The 18,519-nt window shown below is 48.0% G+C and overlaps 1 protein-coding gene across 1 annotated transcript in view; it reads right to left on the bottom strand.

Moving 5' to 3' along the window:
- The window catches only part of eif4g2b (eukaryotic translation initiation factor 4, gamma 2b), a 39,452-nt gene extending 24,842 nt beyond the window's left edge, over window positions 1-14,610 (bottom strand). Inside the window, exons 1-10 of the mRNA XM_072435578.1 lie at window positions 14,492-14,610; window positions 12,665-12,805; window positions 11,580-11,645; window positions 9,071-9,196; window positions 5,861-5,963; window positions 4,640-4,771; window positions 4,469-4,535; window positions 4,228-4,379; window positions 2,374-2,484; window positions 271-453 (exon numbers count right to left, since the gene is read on the bottom strand). Of these exons, the coding sequence (XP_072291679.1) occupies window positions 271-453; window positions 2,374-2,484; window positions 4,228-4,379; window positions 4,469-4,535; window positions 4,640-4,771; window positions 5,861-5,963; window positions 9,071-9,196; window positions 11,580-11,645; window positions 12,665-12,805; window positions 14,492-14,610 (1,200 nt within the window). The remainder of the gene's footprint in view (window positions 1-270; window positions 454-2,373; window positions 2,485-4,227; window positions 4,380-4,468; window positions 4,536-4,639; window positions 4,772-5,860; window positions 5,964-9,070; window positions 9,197-11,579; window positions 11,646-12,664; window positions 12,806-14,491) is intronic.
- Between the last annotated feature and the right edge of the window lie 3,909 nt (window positions 14,611-18,519).

Below are 18,519 nucleotides of genomic sequence, written 5' to 3'. Positions count from 1 at the left end.
GCTGCTGCTCTAAGGTGTCTGTGCTGCTGCTCTAAGGTGTCTGTGCTGCTGCTCTAAGGTGTCTGTGCTGCTGCTCTAAGGTGTCTGTGCTGCTGCTCTAAGGTGTCTGTGCTGCTGCTCTAAGGTGTCTGTGCTGCTCCTCTAAGGTGTCTGTGCTCCTCTAAGGTGTCTGTGCTCCTCTAAGGTGTCTGTGCTCCTCTAAGGTGTCTGTGCTCCTCTAAGGTGTCTGTGCTCCTCTCAGGTGTCTGTGCTGCTCACGGCGCTCGTTACTTTGACGGCGTCCTGGCGGATCTGCGTGATGGTCTTGGGCCCGTTGTCCAGGAAGGCTTTGCGCGGGACCCAGGTGTTCTCCCTCAGTTCCACCGTGTCCTGCAGCAGAAAGCGGATGCGCGCCGGCAGCTCCTTGTTGTTCATTAAGGAGCGCATCCGGCCAAAGTACTGGTCCATAAGAGACTGTGGGAGGAGAGGAGGAGGAGGAGAGGGGGAGGAGGAGAGAGGAGAGGGAGAGAGGGGGAGGAGGGAGAGGGGGAGGAGAAGAGGGAGAGAGAGGAGGAGACAGAGGAGGGAGAGGGGGAGGAGAGGGAGAGAGGGGGAGGAGAGGGAGAGAGGGAGAGGAGGAGAGGGGGAGGAGGAGAGGGAGAGAGGGGGAAGAGAGGGAGAGAGGGGGAAGAGAGGGAGAGAGGGAGAGGAGAGGGGGAGGAGGAGAGGGAGAGGAGGAGACAGGAGGGAGAGAGAGGAGGGAGAGGGGGAGAGAGGAGGGAGAGAACGGGGAAAGGAGGAGAGGAGGGAGGGAGAGAGGAGAGAGAGGGAGGAGAGGAGGGAGAGGAGAGGGAAGAGAGGAGGGAGAGAGAGGAGGGAGAGAGAGGAGGGAGAGGGGGAGAGAACGGGGAAAGGAGGAGAGGAGGGAGGGAGAGAGAGAGGAGAGGGGGGAGAGGAGGGAGAGAGAGGAGGGAGAGAGAGGAGGGAGAGAACGGGGAAAGGAGGAGAGGAGGGAGGGAGAGAGAGAGAGAGGAGGGAGAGGGGCGAGGGAGAGAAGGGAGAGGGGAGGAGGAGAGAGGAGGAAGGAGAGAGGAGAGAGGGGGAAGAGGGGGAAGAGAGGGAGAGGAGGAGACAGGAGGGAGAGAGAGGAGGGAGAGGGGGAGAGAGGAGGGAGAGAACGGGGAAAGGAGGAGAGGAGGGAGGGAGAGAGGAGAGAGAGGGAGGAGAGGGGGGGAGAGGAGGGAGAGGAGAGGGAGAGAGGAGGGAGAGAGAGGAGGGAGAGAGAGGAGGGAGAGAGAGGAGGGAGAGAACGGGGAAAGGAGGAGAGGAGGGAGGGAGAGAGAGAGAGGAGAGGGGGGAGAGGAGGGAGAGAGGAGGGAGAGAGAGGAGGGAGAGGGGGAGAGAACGGGGAAAGGAGGAGAGGAGGGAGAGAGGGGAGGAGAGGAGGGAGAGGGGCGAGGGAGAGAAGGGAGAGGGGAGGAGGAGAGAGGAGGAAGGAGAGAGGAGAGGGGAGATAGAGGAGAGAGGCGAGGGAGGCAGGGAGGGAGAGGAGAATGAGGGAGAGAGAGGGGAGAGGAGGAGAGGGGAGAGAGAGAGAATTGTGAAAAACTTGCTCGTTATCAAAAGAAGAGAGTAATGAGAGACTGACGGAGAGAAATATGATAAATATTAGAGGAGGAAATGAGGAGGAGTGAAAAATGACCCTCAAGATTTTACAACGCCAATCATCCGTCTTTTTGATCCCTGTGGGAAAACTCCAATATCTCCTTTTTGTTTCACGATTATTGTGAGCAAAAAACGTCTGGATTTAACGATTCTTCACGAATATCGAGACCAAAGGCCAACGAAATTTTTCATTTTCGTTCATTCTCGTCCCCCGACACGCGACTGTTCAAGTTTTAACACAATTGTACTTTATAATAGACAAAATAAGCATAAAAGTGACATAAACAGCCAGATTAAAATGGTCACGGTTATTATAATTTGGTTCTTATGATTAGATTGTGACGTGATTAAAAATTATTATTCATTTAACTGAATAATTTTCTGTATGTGCCAGTGTTTGTCGTCGCTGCAGACAAAAAAATGGAAATAGAAGAGGTCTATGTTCCCACCATCATGACACATATGGTTGTATTTGCCAGATGAAAACAGTTTGTCATCATCGTTCAAAAGTAAAAGTCATTTGTGAACTTTATTATGAATTCTTCTGTGTTTCTAGAGTTCATACACCTCCACCAGACCCGCTGTGCTTCTGCCTTTTACTTTCTCTCCTGTACTTCTTTTAGTCCAAGACAGAAAATAAACTAGCAGCAGAATCCTCCTGGACGCCCCCGCGGTCAGAGTCACCGCTGGCGTCGGCGTCGTGCCCCGGGCGAACAGCGGGGGGCGTACCTTGGCTTTCTCGTGGTCGAGTCTGGGCCCCACGGTTCTCATTATCTGACAGAGGCACTCCAGGTCCTCGCCCATGTCTTTGAGCTGCACTCTCTTCTTCTTTTCCAGAAGCTGAAAAGAAACAAAAACACCAAAAAACGGGTCAGGTAACGTCTGTGGACCCGAGATGTTTATTCAAAACTTGACGTGCCCATGACAGTTTGGACAACCCAGTGGACTGAAACGCACTTAGGACAGTGGGAGAAGAAGGGGGGGGAGAGAGAGAGAGAGAGAGAGGGAGCGAGAGAGAAAGAAAGAGAAAGAAAGAGAAAGAGGAGAGAGAGGGAGGAGAGAAGAGAGAGGAGGAGAGAAGAGAGAGAGAGAGAAAGAGAGAGGAGAGAGTTGATGTCCCCGTGAGAGTTTGGACGATTCACTGGACTGAAATGCACTTAGGACAAGTATATTTCACATTTAGCTCATAATTATAACAAAATATATCCCAGAATGGCTATTTTTTAAGTTTTTTCATTTCCATTTCATTTCCATCACACTAGGAAATTACCCAGCAACCACTGGACCAAAACTCATCTAATGACACAACTTCAGAGCAGTTTTATTTTTGTTGAATTCATGTTTAGAGCGTTGTAAATCATGCCTAAACTGTCCCTGGCGTGTAAAATCATGTAAAACTGTCATTTATATTTACAATATATTTATGTCAAGTGTGTAAATAAAGTCATACACACTTGAAGTAACCATGCCGTGTGTGGTTCCCTCTGCGTAGCGCCCCCTAGTGCTCACAAGACTTGAAGTTCACCGTGTTCGTGAGACATTGTGCGCCAAAACAAGTTACTAATAGTCGGAAGAGACGAATCTAGAGTAGCGTATTCTTCTACAAAACCTGAATCTAGAGTAACGTATTCTTCTACAAAACCTGAATCTAGAGTAACGTATTCTTCTACAAAACCTGAATCTAGAGTAACGTATTCTTCTACAAAACCTGAATCTAGAGTAACGTATTCTTCTACAAAACCTGAATCTAGAGTAACGTATTCTTCTACAAAACCTTAATCTAGAGTAACGTATTCTTCTACAAAACCTGAATCTAGAGTAACGTATTCTTCTACAAAACCTGAATCTAGAGCAGCGTATTCTTCTACAAAACCTGAATCTAGAGTAACGTATTCTTCTACAAAACCTGAATCTAGAGTAACGTATTCTTCTACAAAACCTTAATCTAGAGTAACGTATTCTTCTACAAAACCTGAATCTAGAGTAACGTATTCTTCTACAAAACCTGAATCTAGAGCAGCGTATTCTTCTACAAAACCTGAATCTAGAGTAACGTATTCTTCTACAAAACCTGAATCTAGAGCAGCGTATTCTTCTACAAAACCTGAATCTAGAGTAACGTATTCTTCTACAAAACCTGAATCTAGAGTAACGTATTCTTCTACAAAACCTTAATCTAGAGTAACGTATTCTTCTACAAAACCTGAATCTAGAGTAACGTATTCTTCTACAAAACCTGAATCTAGAGCAGCGTATTCTTCTACAAAACCTGAATCTAGAGCAGCGTATTCTTCTACAAAACCTGAATCTAGAGTAACGTATTCTTCTACAAAACCTGAATCTAGAGCAGCGTATTCTTCTACAAAACCTGAATCTAGAGCAGCGTATTCTTCTACAAAACCTGAATCTAGAGTAACGTATTCTTCTACAAAACCTGAATCTAGAGTAACGTATTCTTCTACAAAACCTGAATCTAGAGTAACGTATTCTTCTACAAAACCTGAAAAGGCCTTTGCCCGAGCCTCCCTGAGTCTCCGCCTCCTCGTCCCTTTGTGGGCGTGCCGGCGGGTTGGGCGTACGTACTGTTTTGATGCACTTATGAAGGATAGACTCGTGGATGAGGTCGAGTTTGCCAAGTTCCCCGATGAATTTAATGTTTCCGAGCATCTTGATCTTGGCGATGGCACGTTGCTCCTCCTCCTCCGTCGTGAGGGGGTTGTCGTGTTTGTCGTAGACTGGGACGCGAGCGGGGGAAAAGGGCAAGAGCGTTAGAAACCGTGCAACGTGGTTTTTAACGGGCGTTCGGGACGGAGACGAGACTCACTTTCGACATTTCTGGTGCGGTTTTCAAATTCATCTTGAAGCTTGGAAATCAGCAGTCGTCTGAAGGTCTGGAGAAGGAAAACGGGCGGAGTTAATACCATCGTTTGGACACGTGCGACCGCGTTTTAATCATCGGACAAGGTCATAGTTCAGGTGTTCAGGCGGGACTCACTGTGCTCTGCTTTTGGGATGTTTGGATCTCGGGTGAAGGGCCGTCAAAGTTTGGTGCGTCCTCGGCCAAACGCAGACATAGCTGAGCATAGAGGGAGCTGTACTTGGGCTCTTCTAGGGCTTTGTCTACAATCTGAGAGAGGGAGGAGAGAAAGAGGGGGAGGAGAGAGAGAGAGGGAGCGATAGAAAGAGAGGTAAGAAAAAAGGAAAAGAAGAGATGGATATGAGAGAACAGAACGTGGGAAAGAGATACAAATATTTAGTGATAGAGGGAGTAGAGAAGGGAGAAAGGAGAAAATAAAGTGATTAGAAAGAAAGGGGGAGGAGAAGGAGAGGAGAGCAAAAGAAAGAAGTTCCGGAAGAAAGATGGAGAAGATGTGGAGAGAAGGAGTAGAGCGGGAATTGGGGAGAGAGGAAGAGGGAGCAAAGAGAGATTGAGGGTGGATAGAGAGGAGAGGAGGAGAAAGAAAAAGAGGAGAGAGGGAGGGAGAAAGAAAAAGGAGAGGAGAGAGGGAGAGAGAAAGAAAGAGAGGAGAGAGGGAGGGAGAAAGAAAGAGGAGAGAGAAAGAAAAAGAGAGGAGGGAGGGACAGATAAAGAAAAAGAGGAGAGAGGGAGGGAGAAAGAAAACGAGGGAGAGAAAAAAGGAGAGAGGAAAGGAGAGAGAAAGAAAAGAGGAAAGAGGAGAGGCCCATGAAAATGATGAGAGGAGGAGAGACAGCGGGAGGGGGAGAAAGGTGGGAGCAGAGGGGGGACAAGTGTAGAGGAGGGGGAGAAAGGTGGGAGCAGAGGAGAGACAAGTGTAGAGGAGGGGGAGAAAGGTGGGAGCAGAGGAGAGACAAGTGTAGAGGAGGGGGAGAAAGGTGGGAGCAGAGGAGAGACAAGTGTAGAGGAGGGGGAGAAAGGTGGGAGCAGAGGAGAGACAAGTGTAGAGGAGGGGGAGAAAGGTGGGAGCAAAGGAGAGACAAGTGTAGAGGAGGGGGAGAAAGGTGGGAGCAGAGGAGAGACAAGTGTAGAGGAGGGGGAGAAAGGTGGGAGCAGAGGAGAGACAAGTGTAGAGGAGGGGGAGAAAGGTGGGAGCAGAGGAGAGACAAGTGTAGAGGAGGGGGAGAAAGGTGGGAGAGAAATGTGGGCGCAGAGGGGGGGGAGAAAGGTGGGCGCAGAGGGGAGACAAGGGTCAGTCTGATGTGAATAAACCTTGTGCTTGACCCGAGCGGGACTCACCAGCAGGATGATTCCTTTAAGGACGAGTTTGGAGTCTACGCCCACGTTCAGCAGCTCAAGGCATAGCTTGTCAAACTTCTCCGGCGTGAGCTTGTTGAGTATGCTGCGGGGGGGAGAGAGGGGCGGAGACAAACGGGTGAGGGGGGAGGAGAGAGGGGTGGAGGAAGGGGCGGAGACAAACGGGTGAGGGGGGAGGAGAGAGGGGTGGAGGAAGGGGCGGAGACAAACGGGTGAGTCACGTTCAAAAACGCTCAAACTTCAGTAAAACTCCGCCTGGAGCGAGGGTATAAACATGAGGGGCTTTACATGTCAGCTGATGTGAGTGACTGTGAGGGGCTCTACATGTCAGCTGATGTGAGTGACTGTGAGGGGCTCTACATGTCAGCTGATGTGAGTGACTGTGAGGGGCTCTACATGTCAGCTGATGTGAGTGACTGTGAGGGGCTCTACATGTCAGCTGATGTGAGTGACTGTGAGGGGCTCTACATGTCAGCTGATGTGAGTGACTGAGGGGCTCTACATGTCAGCTGATGTGAGTGACTGTGAGGGGCTTTACATGTCAGCTGATGTGAGTGACTGTGAGGGGCTCTACATGTCAGCTGATGTGAGTGACTGTGAGGGGCTCTACATGTCAGCTGATGTGAGTGACTGTGAGGGGCTCTACATGTCAGCTGATGTGAGTGACTGTGAGGGGCTCTACATGTCAGCTGATGTGAGTGACTGTGAGGGGCTCTACATGTCAGCTGATGTGAGTGACTGTGAGGGGCTCTACATGTCAGCTGATGTGAGTGACTGTGAGGGGCTCTACATGTCAGCTGATGTGAGTGACTGTGAGGGGCTCTACATGTCAGCTGATGTGAGTGACTGTGAGGGGCTCTACATGTCAGCTGATGTGAGTGACTGTGAGGGGCTCTACATGTCAGCTGATGTGAGTGACTGTGAGGGGCTTTACATGTCAGCTGATGTGAGTGACTGTGAGGGGCTCTACATGTCAGCTGATGTGAGTGACTGTGAGGGGCTCTGCATGTCAGCTGATGTGAGTGACTGTGAGGGGCTCTACATGTCAGCTGATGTGAGTGACTGTGAGGGGCTCTACATGTCAGCTGATGTGAGTGACTGAGGGGCTCTACATGTCAGCTGATGTGAGTGACTGTGAGGGGCTCTACATGTCAGCTGATGTGAGTGACTGTGAGGGGCTCTACATGTCAGCTGATGTGAGTGACTGAGGGGCTCTACATGTCAGCTGATGTGAGTGACTGTGAGGGGCTTTACATGTCAGCTGATGTGAGTGACTGTGAGGGGCTCTACATGTCAGCTGATGTGAGTGACTGTGAGGGGCTCTACATGTCAGCTGATGTGAGTGACTGTGAGGGGCTCTACATGTCAGCTGATGTGAGTGACTGTGAGGGGCTCTACATGTCAGCTGATGTGAGTGACTGTGAGGGGCTCTACATGTCAGCTGATGTGAGTGACTGAGGGGCTCTACATGTCAGCTGATGTGAGTGACTGTGAGGGGCTCTACATGTCAGCTGATGTGAGTGACTGTGAGGGGCTCTGCATGTCAGCTGATGTGAGTGACTGTGAGGGGCTCTACATGTCAGCTGATGTGAGTGACTGTGAGGGGCTCTACATGTCAGCTGATGTGAGTGACTGAGGGGCTCTACATGTCAGCTGATGTGAGTGACTGTGAGGGGCTCTACATGTCAGCTGATGTGAGTGACTGAGGGGCTCTACATGTCAGCTGATGTGAGTGACTGTGAGGGGCTCTACATGTCAGCTGATGTGAGTGACTGTGAGGGGCTCTACATGTCAGCTGATGTGAGTGACTGTGAGGGGCTCTACATGTCAGCTGATGTGAGTGACTGAGGGGCTCTACATGTCAGCTGATGTGAGTGACTGTGAGGGGCTCTACATGTCAGCTGATGTGAGTGACTGTGAGGGGCTCTACATGTCAGCTGATGTGAGTGACTGAGGGGCTCTACATGTCAGCTGATGTGAGTGACTGTGAGGGGCTCTACATGTCAGCTGATGTGAGTGACTGTGAGGGGCTCTACATGTCAGCTGATGTGAGTGACTGTGAGGGGCTCTGCATGTCAGCTGATGTGAGTGACTGTGAGGGGCTCTACATGTCAGCTGATGTGAGTGACTGTGAGGGGCTCTACATGTCAGCTGATGTGAGTGACTGTGAGGGGCTCTACATGTCAGCTGATGTGAGTGACTGTGAGGGGCTCTACATGTCAGCTGATGTGAGTGACTGTGAGGGGCTCTACATGTCAGCTGATGTGAGTGACTGTGAGGGGCTCTACATGTCAGCTGATGTGAGTGACTGTGAGGGGCTCTACATGTCAGCTGATGTGAGTGACTGTGAGGGGCTCTACATGTCAGCTGATGTGAGTGACTGTGAGGGGCTCTGCATGTCAGCTGATGTGAGTGACTGTGAGGGGCTCTACATGTCAGCTGATGTGAGTGACTGTGAGGGGCTCTACATGTCAGCTGATGTGAGTGACTGTGAGGGGCTCTACATGTCAGCTGATGTGAGTGACTGTGAGGGGCTCTACATGTCAGCTGATGTGAGTGACTGTGAGGGGCTCTACATGTCAGCTGATGTGAGTGACTGTGAGGGGCTCTGCATGTCAGCTGATGTGAGTGACTGTGAGGGGCTCTACATGTCAGCTGATGTGAGTGACTGTGAGGGGCTCTACATGTCAGCTGATGTGAGTGACTGTGAGGGGCTCTACATGTCAGCTGATGTGAGTGACTGTGAGGGGCTCTACATGTCAGCTGATGTGAGTGACTGTGAGGGGCTCTGCATGTCAGCTGATGTGAGTGACTGTGAGGGGCTCTGCATGTCAGCTGATGTGAGTGACTGTGAGGGGCTCTACATGTCAGCTGATGTGAGTGACTGTGAGGGGCTCTACATGTCAGCTGATGTGAGTGACTGTGAGGGGCTCTACATGTCAGCTGATGTGAGTGACTGTGAGGGGCTCTACATGTCAGCTGATGTGAGTGACTGTGAGGGGCTCTGCATGTCAGCTGATGTGAGTGACTGTGAGGGGCTCTACATGTCAGCTGATGTGAGTGACTGTGAGGGGCTCTACATGTCAGCTGATGTGAGTGACTGTGAGGGGCTCTGCATGTCAGCTGATGTGAGTGACTGTGAGGGGCTCTACATGTCAGCTGATGTGAGGGTTCTGGCGCTCTCGTTCTTACCCTCTCACTTTCCTGAAGATTGCATCGTGTCGCTCTTTTTCGTTGCTGGAGTTGACATCTCGTCTAGTGCTTCGTGAAGGAATCCATCTCTGAACGCTTTGCCCCGGGGTTTTCCCCAGGAACTCGCTGCGAGGACAAAGAAACGGGCAAAAGGTCAGAGTCTGGACTGTGGGACGTGGAATGTGACAGGGTAGAACGACAGGGGTCAAGGTCAGGCTCAGGGCTCTGGTCTGGACTGACCAGTTCGCAACAGTTTTTAACGTACCGTATTTTCCAAACTATACGTTTTTTTCATAGTTTTGGCCGGGGTGCGACTTATACTCCAGAGCGACTTACATGTGATATTATTCGCTATTTTCACACTGACCACCACAAGAGGGCGCTCTAGGCTCTAAGCGACACAGAAGAAGAATCTGCACTTCCTCTTCCTCTGGAGTTTGTGGAGTTGTTTAGAAGTGACACAGAGGAAGAAGAATTCAATGGATTTAGTGATTTGGGGTAAAACTGATGCTTTGCTAAACTTGTTAGCATGTTAGCATGTTCTTTATGCTATAGTTATCTGAATAACTGTTCATATGTTACGCTAACATACCAGACACTTACCACAGTTCTGTCTGTGCCTCATGTAGCTGAAGGTGTTAGCGTTAGCATACGACATGTAGCTGAAGGTGTTAGCGTTAGCATACGTCATGTAGCTGAAGGTGTTAGCGTTAGCATACGTCATGTAGCTGAAGGTGTTAGCGTTAGCATACGTCATGTAGCTGAAGGTGTTAGCGTTAGCATACGTCATGTAGCTGAAGGTGTTAGCGTTAGCATACGTCATGTAGCTGAAGGTGTTAGCGTTAGCATACGACATGTAGCTGAAGGTGTTAGCGTTAGCATACGTCATGTAGCTGAAGGTGTTAGCGTTAGCATACGTCATGTAGCTGAAGGTGTTAGCGTTAGCATACGTCATGTAGCTGAAGGTGTTAGCGTTAGCATACGTCATGTAGCTGAAGGTGTTAGCGTTAGCATACGTCATGTAGCTGAAGGTGTTAGCATACGTACACCTATTCACCATGTTCTCGCATCTATTATTATTATTATAAACTGCATTTTAAGATGAAATGTATGTTCTTTTATAATACATTTTCCCAAAAATTGCGACTTCTAGATGTTTTTTCTTCTCTATTATGCATTTTTTGGCTAGTGCGACTTATACTCCGGAATATACGGTAGTGCCACTGACATAAAGCACACTTTCATTTGCTTCATTCTCTTTTCTTAAAAAAATTATACTTTATCTTTGTTGTGCTTAAAGTGGCAAATTCAAGATAAATGTCAGTGTACAGTTTTATTCTCCCCTCGCTTTTTGTCAAACTCATCACTTTGCTGCTTCATTACAACACCGGCGTCGACATGTGGTCATATGTTTCCAGTTTGCCAGCCCCGCCCACATTCTGTTTGAATGCGTAAGGGTCTGGAACCCGAGTCAGAGCCAATGAAGTTGTCGGTCATCCATTTACCTGTCCAATCCCAGGCGGAGGTTTTAACGCGTCACACTGAGATACGGAAGTAGCGCTTTCCACCCCCGTTCCAAAACATTCAAGATGGCGGACCCGGCTCGTACTTGCCGTGATGAACGTGCGTTAGATGCGGTTATACGAAGGGCGTCATCGCGACAGGAGACATTTTCTGCGTTCGGGGACGGATAACGCGGAACACGCCTTGTTGACATGGGCTAAGTAATATCCAGTTAAGCGCGTCGCGTTTTTGCGTCACTTCTGGGTTTATGTGATTGGTTCCGTCTCTGCTCTAAACTCCGCCCAAGAAGTTGAACCTCAGCGGTCGAGCCCCAGAACTACACACAGTTTTGATAAGTAGATTGTCAAAACGTGTTGGAAACGGCTGGTCAGGCAGGGCGGGAAATACAACACAACTTTTAACACGTCATTTTAAATTGCAAAAGAATCTATCGTGTCATTCATTATTTAGTTCCATTCAAAAGCCCCGGTCAGGGTTCCAAAGAACGACCCATTATTTAAGCAGTATCGATCGTACATCGACACGTTTAAAATGCATCGTACACAAATAAAGGTTGAAATACGGAGACTGAGGCTTCTAAGATAAAGAACAATCATACATAAAGTTGACTGTCGTCTTTTTCAGATGCGTTTTAGAGTCGATTTGGTTCAGAAAAACATCCAAAAATGACAAAACTCAAAACACGTCTCATTATTCCACAGCTCTTCCTTTAGCGACTTTATGAACCGCATTTTGAAGACTTGTTCTGGTTCTCTGGGACCTTTAGGAGAGCGGTCGTGTGGAGCACCAGAGCGGTCGTGCGGAGCACCAGAGCGGTCGTGCGGAGCACCAGAGCGGTCGTGCGGAGCACCAGAGCGGTCGTGCGGAGCACCAGAGCGGTCGTGCGGAGCACCAGAGCGGTCGTGCGGAGCACCAGAGCGGTCGTGTCAGGGAGAATACGGAGTCATGAATGCGATCAGAGAACTGGACTCGGATCAGAACCAACCTGTTGCCGACGGTCTTGGGATAGTGCTGAGGTGCACCCCTACCACCTCCTCCCCCCGAAGAAGCACTGCACAGAGAAGCGTCCGGTTAAACCTCATTAAAGCTTTCAATTAAATCGAATCAATCACGACCAGTTGACGATAACAAAAGATCGTCGTCAAATTTGTCCATCGTAATCGTGACTCTAAAACCCATTTTCATCGTTAAAACACTTAAATTGTATATATTCGTCATCTCGAAGCCTTCAGTCGCCATGTTTAGACCTTTATCTGGTCAGAATTGATTTTAAAATGTCTATGTACAATAAAAATAATAGTTTTGGCCATTAAAATAATCAATGTGGATGTCTTGACCGCAACCGTTCATAATCGTGATTCCAAACGTTTTCGTAAAATAATCTCCTCGTGCCCCGGTCTACATTTCCCCCTGAGCTTTTTAAGGAACCGTTGCACAAAGAGAGGACAGGAAGAACGTGGCGGCCAATCTGAATCTGACCACACCCCGAACCGGACGCCCCGGAGTTCCGGAGGAAAGAGGAGCGAGAGCAGAACTGTAGCTGCGGATCAGAACCACGTGTAAAAGTATAAACGACACATGCTGGTCACACGCTCCTCCTCGTTTATACTGCTTTAGTGTGATTGGTTCAGAGCAGATTTGAAACACTAACATTTGGAGCGATTGACCAAGAACTCAAGTCTTGACTTGTCAGAACTCACAGACGATGTCGGGTCAATCAAAACCCAAACAAAAGATGGATTGAAGAGTTTATAAAGTCAGAAAAATCACATGAAAACTACAAATCTACAGGTAAATACGGCAACAAATAACGACCATTTTAGTAGTTAATTGTTTTGATTGGACGACGGTCAAACAATTATTTCTTTTGTACGCTGGGACTTGTATCATTCTGTTTTTTGTTGGTCATTTTGATGAAATAATGCTTCGTTTAGCGTAAGATGATTGTAATAGTCATGATAATTACAGCTAATTGTCACAGCCCCGCATGTATTTTATATTATTATGTTTATACAGCTCATTATAGTAGAAAGAGCAGTTCTTGTGGACATAAAGACAGTGACGACGTACCTGAAACGAGAAGCACCCCCTTCTGCAATCACACTCTCCACTTTGGCGGCTTGACAACGAAGAATCCCTAAAAGAATGAGAGTAATAGGGAGGGATGGGGAAAACGGGTCTGCACAAGAGAGAGAAAGAACGTTAGTGCATTTAACAACAGCGGCGTTTCAAACCGAATCACCGTCTGACCCGATCCCCCCTTCTGACCCAATGACCCGAACCGCCCGTCTGACCCGATGACTCGAACCACCCGTCTGACCCGAGCCACCCGTCTGACCCGACGACCCGAGCCACCCGTCTGACCCGAGCCACCCGTCTGACCCGACGACCCGAGCCACCCGTCTGACCCGACGACCCGAGCCACCCGTCTGACCCGATGACTCGAACTGCCCGTCTGACCCGAGCCACCCGTCTGACCCGATGACTTGAACCGCCCGTCTGACCCGATGACTCGAACCGCCCGTCTGACCCGAGCCACCCGTCTGACTCGATGACCCGAGCCACCCGTCTGACTCGACGACCCGAGCCACCCGTCTGACCCGATGACTCGAACCACCCGACGACCCGAGCCACCCGTCTGACCCGAGCCACCCGTCTGACCCGACAACCCGAGCCACCCGTCTGACCCGACGACCCGAGCCGCCCGTCTGACCCGATGACTCGAACCGCCCGTCTGACCCGAGCCACCCGTCTGACCCGATGACTTGAACCGCCCGTCTGACCCGATGACTCGAACCGCCCGTCTGACCCGAGCCACCCGTCTGACCCGACGACCCGAGCCACCCGTCTGACCCGATGACTCGAACCGCCCGTCTGACCCGAGCCACCCGTCTGACCCGATGACTTGAACCGCCCGTCTGACCCGATGACTCGAACCGCCCGTCTGACCCGAGCCACCCGTCTGACCCGATGACTCAAACCACCCGTCTGACACTCTGATGCTCCGTACCTATCAGCTCATACATAGCAGCGTTTACGGTCACAGCGCAGATTTTAATGTGGCTCCAGAAATTAAAAAAGTGCAGAGAGGGAAAAACAAGGCCATTGCATAACATTCTGCTGCCATGGAAACACGGGCTAACCCAATGACCTACATATGACTTCATCGGTCCAAACATGGCATTAGAGGCTTTTATTTTGACTGAGGACAGGACCTACAACTGTTTCCTGTATACAACACCACAACATCATTACCAGCAGGGGAAAACGTGCATTAATGAAGTGACAAACGCACAGAAAGCCCTTTAATTGAAGATTTGCTGGTGTTATCCATGTGTAATGACGCGCTGTGGTTGAATAACGTCACATCTTTTTACGCACTGCAGCTTTAAAACGACTTGTGTGGCTTGATTTGAACAAAACCATGACTTGAGCGTCTTGTTAACATTGTGAGCAGCTTGTTCTGTGCACAAAAGCAGCACAAATGTCGCTTTTGTGGCGTCAACAACGAAGCCGAGGCGCGGTTCTGATCAGCCCCGATCAGCCCCGGATGATGCTAACGCGCTGATGCTAAACAACCCCCGTCGTTTTATAACACCATGGATTAGCAAATGATAATCATAATCTAAAACGCGGTATTGTTTTCCTGCTGAAACGACATTTTTGTGCTAAACTGTGTAAAAACAGCGCGGGGTGATGCGGTGGCGCGGGGCTGCGGCGAGACTGCGCGTGCGCCACTTTTAAGCTTTAGTCTCAATAATGTGGCTTAGTTTCATATTTTCACACGTTGTGCATTTGTGTGTTATAAAGAGTTACAAATGAATTGTCGCGTGTGACATATTAAAACCCAGCCCGGTGCGGTTTGTCCGAGCGCAGCTGCCGTACGGGCCGGCTCACGCATGCGCAGAGCGGCTTTCGAGACGGATCTGGAAGCAGCGAGTGACGCAAATCGGGCAGTCTCCATCCTCGTCCGCTTTTACGGCCGAAATATAAACCGCGCATTGTGCATCCTCCATCTGCGCAGTCTAACGCGAGAGAGTCCGACACAAATGGACATTTAGATCACATAATGCGCAGAACAGCCCGGTGGAACAGCCCGGTAGAACAGCCCGGTGGAACAGCCCGGTGGAACAGCCCGGTGGAACAGCCCGGTAGAACAGCCCGGTGGAACAGCCCGGTAGAACAGCCCGGTGGAACAGCCCGGTAGAACAGCCCGGTGGAACAGCCCGGTGGAACAGCCCGGCAGAACAGCCCGGTAGAACAGCCCGGTGGAACAGCCCGGTGGAACAGCCCGGTGGGACAGCCCGGTGGAACAGCCCGGTGGAACAAATTGATGGAACAGCCCGGTGCAGAGGATTTCCCCGTGTCCTTAGAAGCTACTCATCCGTACAAACATTGATCATTATTGTCCCTGAACTATTTATAACCATAACAGGAGGACAAATGGATATTCAAGCTAGCTACAGGTTTATTTATTATGTAATATTTAACTAATGTCAGTCCCTATGTGTCCTGGACATTGCAAACACATCAAAGCTAATAAAGTATGTAATGTTAACGCACTTAAATGCACGAGTTTAGCTCTATTTTTGATGACTTTGTGAAACCCATGGAAAGGAAACACGCTCCAGACATGTGTAAAATGGTTATAATGATCCATCAGGATTGACAGTTTGGAGTGAATCAAGGTCACGTCAGATGGAGCAGGTCCATTAGGTAATACACAACAACAGACAGAGCTCACAGAACCATTGACATGCACACGCCAGCACACATTACACTCTACAACCATTCAGACCGTGTCGTTTTAAAATACAGTCAATACTTGTTATGCCGATTACTCCCTCCACATAATGATGACATGTTCTGGAGGCAGTGGATGTAATGTGTGTCGTTGTCATGTCCAAACAGAACATTTATGATTATTTCTATTGTACGTTGAGATTTTTTAAATACATTATCAGCTAAATAATGTTTAATTATGCTGACTGAAGGCTTCTAGATGGATGATATTTACAAATTAAGTGTATTATTTATGATAAACGTATTTTTTATTAACAAAATACAAATACAATCATTTTTAAATCATCGAACAGTAATGATTAGTTAGTGAATTGTTCCCACCAATATGTTAATTCCTTTTTTTAAATGCAACTTTCTTAGTTTGGTTTGTAATTACTCTGAAAAAAATTGATTATTGTCTCATGCATGCAATGTAAACATGGCATATTATCTTAGTTAATGTTATGTTTTCACTGTTTTAAGTTATGTTGGCTGTCTCTTATTATACAACATACAAAAAATTCAATGTGTTTGTATTTCAGTGCATATGTTGCCATTAAAATATAACGTTCATTTGTTTAGTCCTTCATTAGCATAAACCTGTTTCACGTCAAAATCATGTTGCATTTTTTACATGTCAAAATTCCAGCAAATTGACAAAACTATGCATGAAATAACGACTTATTTTCCAGCCTTGCGCGTCTCTAAAGCCGTCGACACGAGCAGTGCAGCGTGAATCAAAGCTTTTCCACGAGCCGGAGCCGAAAAACGGACTAACCTCGGCCGTAAATCCAGGTTTTTGGAGCTAATATGCTACAGTTAGCTTCAGCGTTAGCATCGGGGCTAAGCGGCCGCCATTTTGGATAAAACCGGTCACAATGAAAGTCCGCTCACCTTTACCAACGCGACTTCAGCTTTGTGTCGTTTTGTGACCACCAAGGATGAAATGAAAGGGGAGGAGATGGGTGCGCGGTGTGGCTGGGGGATTTCGGGTGAGCTGTGTGCAGTAAAGGAAGCGAATTATCCTCCAGATCCGTCCCGTTTGGCGTGTTTGCGCTAGCGGTACAGAAGCTGCTGCTGGAGCCTGTGGGGGGCGGGGCCAAGCTGTCGTCGTCGCTTTGCATTGGCCACGCACTGTGTTGCTATGACGGTTTCAACCAATCAGAAACAAGGATTTGGGTGGTTAAAACACAATAACAACCAAACAAAAACATTTAAATAAGATAAAACAGTTAAGGATCTAATGTTTCAGGCTCGATCTCGCTTTGAGAGCACATTTTCCCATGGAAGAGATCATATTTTGCTTTTAAATGTTAATTGGCTATGGCAACGGCCCTAATTTCTCCTCATTCTGTCATCTCCATGGAAAAGAGGAATCTGAAATCCATGATTTTTTTTTTCATATGCAGGGATTTCAAGCAAATTATTTCTCCCTGATTTGACATATTTAATGTCCAGCGTCTGTGTCCAGTGTCTGTGTCCAGTGTCTGTGTCCAGCGTCTGTGTCCAGCGTCTGTGTCCAGTCTCTGTGTCCAGTGTCTGTGTCCAGCGTCTGTGTCCAGTGTCTGTGTCCAGCGTCTGTGTCCAGCGTCTGTGTCCAGTCTCTGTGTCCAGTGTCTGTGTCCAGCGTCTGTGTCCAGTGTCTGTGTCCAGCGTCTGTGTCCAGTGTCTGTGTCCAGCGTCTGTGTCCAGTGTCTGTGTCCAGCGTCTGTGTCCAGTCTCTGTGTCCAGTCTCTGTGTCCAGTCTCTGTGTCCAGCGTCCAGCGTCTGTGTCCAGCGTCTGTGTCCAGCGTCTGTGTCCAGTGTCTGTGTCCAGTGTCTGTGTCCAGCGTCTGTGTCCAGTGTCTGTGTCCAGTCTCTGTGTCCAGCGTCCAGCGTCTGTGTCCAGTGTCTGTGTCCAGCGTCTGTGTCCAGTGTCTGTGTCCAGTGTCTGTGTCCAGCGTCCAGCGTCCGTGTCCAGTGTCTGTGTCCAGCGTCTGTGTCCAGTGTCTGTGTCCAGCGTCCACCGTCTGTGTCCAGCGTCTGTCCCACGTCTGTGTCAAGCGTCTGTGTCACCTTTAATGCACCTTTAATCTTTAATGCACCTTTAATGTGCCTTTAATACAGCATTAATGCATCTTTAACGAACATTTAATGCAGCTTTAACGAACATTTAATGCAGCTTTAATGCAGCTTTAATGCACCTTTATTACAGCTTTAAGGCACCTTTAATGCAGCTTTAATGCACCTTTATTACAGCTTTAAGGCACCTTTAATGCAGCTTTAATGCACCTTTATTACAGCTTTAAGGCACCTTTAATGCAGCTTTAATGCACCTTTATTACAGCTTTAAGGCACCTTTAATGCAGCTTTAATGCACCTTTATTACAGCTTTAAGGCACCTTTAATGCAGCTTTAATGCACGTTTAATGCACCTTTAATGCAGCTTTAAATACTTAGAGACTTATAATAACGCTTATAATAATCAAATAATAATATTAGTGAATTATAATAATAAACTAAGACTAAATCATGTCTTGTAAGGAAAAATTTTCAGAACAATATTCATCATAAACTATGTCAGAGGAAGTCGACGTGCCACACTTCATATAACATAATAATATATAATGTTTAGATTCACTGGGTTAGAACTGTCCATTTATGTCCACAGGTCGACAGGTTTACATTCACGTTGTAGAATTTAATGATGTCATAATCTCAGATGGTAAATCTGTGAGAGATTTACACAAAACTGAAATATTATCATAATATTTTTTTAATTTAATTTATTTAATTATTTAAATTTATTAATTTGATTAATTTGATTAATTTGATTAATTTTATCAATTGTATTAATTGTATTAATTGTATTAATTTTATTTATTTTTACAGTTATTTTTATTATCTTCCTCCTCCTCTTCACTATCCTCTTCCTTTTCTTCTTCCTCCTCTTCTTCATCTTCCTCCTCTCCTTTCTCCTCCTCTTCTTCTTCCTCTTCCTTTTCTTCCTCCTCCACCTTTTCCTCTTCCTCCTCCTCTTCTTCCTCCTCCTCTTCTTCCTCTTCTTCCTCCTCCTCTTCTTCCTCCTCTTCCTCCTCCTCCTCCTCTCCTCTCCCTCTCCTCCCTCTCTCCTCTCTGAGTACTCACTCTTGTCCACTAGAGGG

Source organism: Eucyclogobius newberryi, unplaced genomic scaffold (assembly GCF_026437365.1).
Source record: "Eucyclogobius newberryi isolate DKJ021-1_F unplaced genomic scaffold, fEucNew1.0.hap1 SCAF_7, whole genome shotgun sequence".
In the NCBI taxonomy this organism is placed as follows: domain Eukaryota; kingdom Metazoa; phylum Chordata; class Actinopteri; order Gobiiformes; family Gobiidae; genus Eucyclogobius; species Eucyclogobius newberryi.
Note: the sequence above shows the minus strand (reverse complement) of the source record. Positions and strands in the feature narration are given on the sequence as shown.